Source organism: Solea senegalensis, linkage group LG9 (assembly GCF_019176455.1).
Source record: "Solea senegalensis isolate Sse05_10M linkage group LG9, IFAPA_SoseM_1, whole genome shotgun sequence".
NCBI lineage: Eukaryota > Metazoa > Chordata > Actinopteri > Pleuronectiformes > Soleidae > Solea > Solea senegalensis.
The window spans coordinates 13,290,117-13,294,405 of record NC_058029.1 but is presented as its reverse complement, the minus strand read 5'-3'; the positions used below and the strand labels follow the sequence as shown (position 1 = coordinate 13,294,405).

Sequence of the window (4,289 nt, the reverse complement as noted above, 5' to 3'; positions counted from 1 at the left end):
TTTCCTGTGCATCTGTGCTTTCCATAGAACCTTAAAGCTCATATATCCAATGGAGATGACTTGACTTTAATTTACATTATCTTCTAAATGTGTAATGCTGCCTGTCCAGACCTGCCTGGACATGTAAAGCGCCGGTGTGGACAGGAGTTTTTAGTCAAATAGACACATGATGAGATGTACAGGACACGACACGTGCTGCTCATATGTCATTCACAGTCACTGTTAGGACATACTCTCCAGATAGGGTGATACAGAGAGGCCATGTGTAAATATTTAAAATTTATTACTAGAAAAAAAGAAAAGAAATTAACACTATAGTGAGGCCATTCAATGAGCCACAGATTAAAAAGCAGAGTTAATTATTATTTCACATAGAGTAAAGATACAAAGATGATGGTGGAAGTTTCAACATTCTCATGCATTTTGTTTAGATAATTATTTAGTTGGCAGTGTTATACAATACGATAACACAATTATCATTTTACATTGTGACAGATGGTGATCCACTACCAAACATCTTATGATTCATATTTGGCTGGCTGAAAATAGCACTTTCAGCCTTTCTGAATTTAAAAGTGGCTGTGCAGTAGAATTTACTAGGCTATAAGAATGGGCAAGATAGAGTGTCTTATATCCTTTTTTTCAGCACAACATATAGTCAAAAACATTTTTCACATTTTTGACTCGTTTTTAAGAATGAAAAGAAAAGTCTATTTTGTGACTTCTGCACAATTGTTGCTACATCATATCACTACCAAAAATGCGATAAAACATTAATCATAACTTAAAAAAACACATTATTTAAAGCCTGAATATGTGAGCTATAAACGCACACACCCCCAGGATGTCCATATAAGGAGTTGTGTATAATTCCCACAGCACCAAGGGTTAACTAAACTCAGAAATCTATATAAAAGTATTACAAATGACAGCTATTAGTGTGCAGAACAACTACATATAGGTAATTGTTTGGAATTTCTTTTGTGCATAAAAATATTAATTGACGGTTTTCAAACTCATTTACGTAACTGAAACTTTGAAACACTGACTAAACATCAATTGCAACATAAAGTCCGGTCAACTCTGCCTCAGCTATGCCTTGGCCCATGTCTGTGAGACACATGTCAGAGTCAGGAAACCGTGGTCAAACACTTTATAGGGCAGAGTTCGCTTAGACGTCCAAGTGTCTGTCTTTGCGTCGTAGCACTCGAAATTGTCCGAGTCCTCTATGATGTCATGACTGTTGATGTGACGTCCGCCTGTGACATAGAGTGTGTTATTGAGAACAGTTGCAGAATGGTGCATCCTCCTCTCCTTCAGGTTGGCACACTTGATGAACCGATTGGCCTTGGTGTCATATGCGATCACTCTCCTGGTGTATCCTATGACAGGGCAGGTTTTAAAATGAGAAGAGCAGCACGTGTGGCTGACCTAAACAATGCAAATTCTTTTCTCAAGACTTGTTTGACTTGTCTTTCCTATTGTAAGTACCTCCAATGATGTAGATTTTGTCACCCATAACAGCAGCTGGAGCAGACACATTCTTCACTGTTCTGTTCTCCATCTTACACCACATGTTCCTAGCAATGTGATATACCTGCAGAAAGAAGATTGAATGAATGAATTAAGCCACACTCAAATGAAAAAATCAGCTGCAGTAATTAAGAGGAGGTATTTATGTCTTACTTGTATTGCTCTGACAGGATTCTGCATGGCATCTTCTCCTCCAAACATATAGATCCTCTGGTTTGTAGCAGCCACTGCTGGGTGCAGCACAGCCTCTGGCATGGCTGCCACAGTCTCCCACTGGTTGAACATACTGTTGTACCTTAAAACATGTTTTGCCGTATGTTGTCATCTGTCAAGTTACTTTGTTTAATACTGCAAATGTAGATTATTAGTAACAGAATCTCACCTCTCTACACTGTCTGTCACATGTCGGTCAGGGCCAAGGCCGCCCAGGACAAAGATGAAGTGGAGGTAGGAGACGCTCTGGTGGGCAAAGCGTGGCTCCAACATGGGCTCTACTGTTCGCCACTGGTTGGTCTTGAGGGACAGTGTGTAGACCGTTTTGCTGACTTGACTATGCTTTGTGTTTGTCGTCAGGCCTCCCATAACGTACAGGACACTGTGAAGGGCAACATGAGAGGCCTTGTATAGACGAATGGGCAGCTTGGCAAGCCGCTGCCATTTCTGGCTGTTCTCATCGAAGACAAGGGCCTCCCGTGAGGTCTGCTGATTGTTCTTTCTCCCTCCCACCAGCACCAGCATATCACTGTAGGTGTATCGCCTTGGTGCCACCCACAGTGGTTTGAAGTCTACTGCTGTGTCGCCGATGCCTTTGGTGTTGATGGAGAACATGAGGCGTCTCACAGAGTCGATGAGCTCTGTGCAGAGGGTGGAGGACTGGATCAGAGGATCGTTGGCTATGAACTGGAAGAGGTATGTTGGGTGGATGTGCCGAAGGCGAACTTTCTTGAAAAGGTCGCTAATGGTGCCACGTCTTGACACAGGATCATAGTGGATCCAGGCAACAAGTGTCTCAAAGACCTGTTCCTCCTCCGCACAGAGTCCATCATCCTCCAGGTATCCCATGAGCTCAGGTAAGGAGAGCTCACACAGATCCTCAGACACTGACACATCTGAGAAACTCTGCATAGCCATCTCCTTTGCCTTGTTTTGCAAACTGCTGCAATTCATGATCTCAGAGAGTCTTATCATACTTAAACAGTTATCTGGACTCATCTGATCCTGAAGGAAATGTGAACAGGCCTCAAAGAGGCGGCCATATTGCAACATGGATGCTGCCTGCATCAGAGGCAGCACAATGTCAATGCTAATGCTAATGAGTCCAGTGTAAATATAGTCAATGATATTTCTCAGAATGGTTGAGGAGATGCCCTTTAAGTCAATCTTGGTCTGCTGTCTTTCTCTGAAGTTGTGGCAGAACATGGCTCTGAAGTAAGGGCTGCTAGAGACCAGGACATTACGATGGCATGGGATCTCTGCGTTTTCTGAGCACAGTAACACATCTGTCAGGATGTTTTCCTGTCTCAGTCCATTGAGCTGCAAGAGCAGGTTGGAGGACTGCTCTTTGTCTTTGTAGTGGAAGAGTGCTGGTTGATCCATGCTGGGGGTGGAGAACAAGCTGTTATTGTCGAACCATCTGCTGTTCAGGCTTTTTATATATAATAATAATAATAATAATAGTACATATATATATATACATATATATATATATATATATATATATATATATATATATATATATATATATATATACATAGGATAAATGATAAGAATAAATGATCTGGTGTACCTTTTCAAGGCTAACACATTTATATGCATATATTACATATATTTATTTAAAATACTAAAAGATTTCAGTGAAATCTCAGTCCAAAAGTCTAGTATAAAACACCAAATAGCAATTATTTCAACCTTTTATATGTACTTAGAACTTTACCTTTTGGGACATGGACCATGTTCAACAGTGCAGATATTTTGTGAACAGGGCCAAGCCTAATTATTTTGCCAAATGTCTCAGCAGATATCAGAAGTGTAACACAGCACCTCAGCATGTAACTATGAAACAAGGTGAAGCTCATGCTTGATCTATTCTTAAAATGTTTTCAACGGCATGCCATCATCAGACAGAGCTAAAGTTTGGGGCTCATGAAGCCACTCTCGACTATGTGTCCTACCTACCTGTTCCTCGTCTCTGCCTTTGTATATGTTTTCTTTGGTCTGAATACTGAATACTCAGAGTCAGATCTCGGAAATATGTCTTGCCATGTTCCTTTCTTCCTCTTTTCTCTTGTGTTGATGCAGCGTGACTGCGTGGTCCAAAGGGAGCAGTCTGTTTTCAGGAGTGTGTTGCATTCTGTTTGTTGTTATGGTCCCTTTCCACGAGGCCTCTGTGTACATTCCTCCCCTAAAAATAGAGCCTCAGTTTGGCAATGGCACTGCACTCACATGTGACATGTTGGGACGCTTTCTCAGTATCTGTCTTACCCCATCACTCTTCTCTTATTACATATTCGCTCTCCAGCATACTAGTCCTGCTTTGTTTCTTTTTGCCTGTATGCGACCTCCATTTTGTGTCTTTATTTGCATTCTTGCTCACTCTGTCATCTCTGTCTCTGTCTGGCATGTTGTAGCAGTGAAAACAGCACCAATACTTTTGTGCTTTTTGTTGGCTGCATACTCTGTCGCCTGACTGCAGAGACACAAGCATACAAAAACACACATGAGAAGATGCCTGCAAAAGAGGAACTGCAAAACAGAAA

The 4,289-nt window shown here is 41.4% G+C and overlaps 1 protein-coding gene across 1 annotated transcript; it reads right to left on the bottom strand.

Moving 5' to 3' along the window:
* Positions 1-689: 689 nt before the first annotated feature.
* Positions 690-3,873, bottom strand: LOC122774795 (kelch-like protein 38). The gene is made up of 5 exons (XM_044034315.1): positions 3,709-3,873; positions 1,916-3,130; positions 1,687-1,828; positions 1,492-1,597; positions 690-1,382 (listed from the first exon to the last, which is right to left on the bottom strand). The coding sequence occupies exons 2-5, from the start codon at positions 3,127-3,129 to the stop codon at positions 1,093-1,095; spliced, it is 1,752 nt and encodes a 583-aa protein (XP_043890250.1). The 5' UTR covers position 3,130; positions 3,709-3,873; the 3' UTR covers positions 690-1,092.
* Between the last annotated feature and the right edge of the window lie 416 nt (positions 3,874-4,289).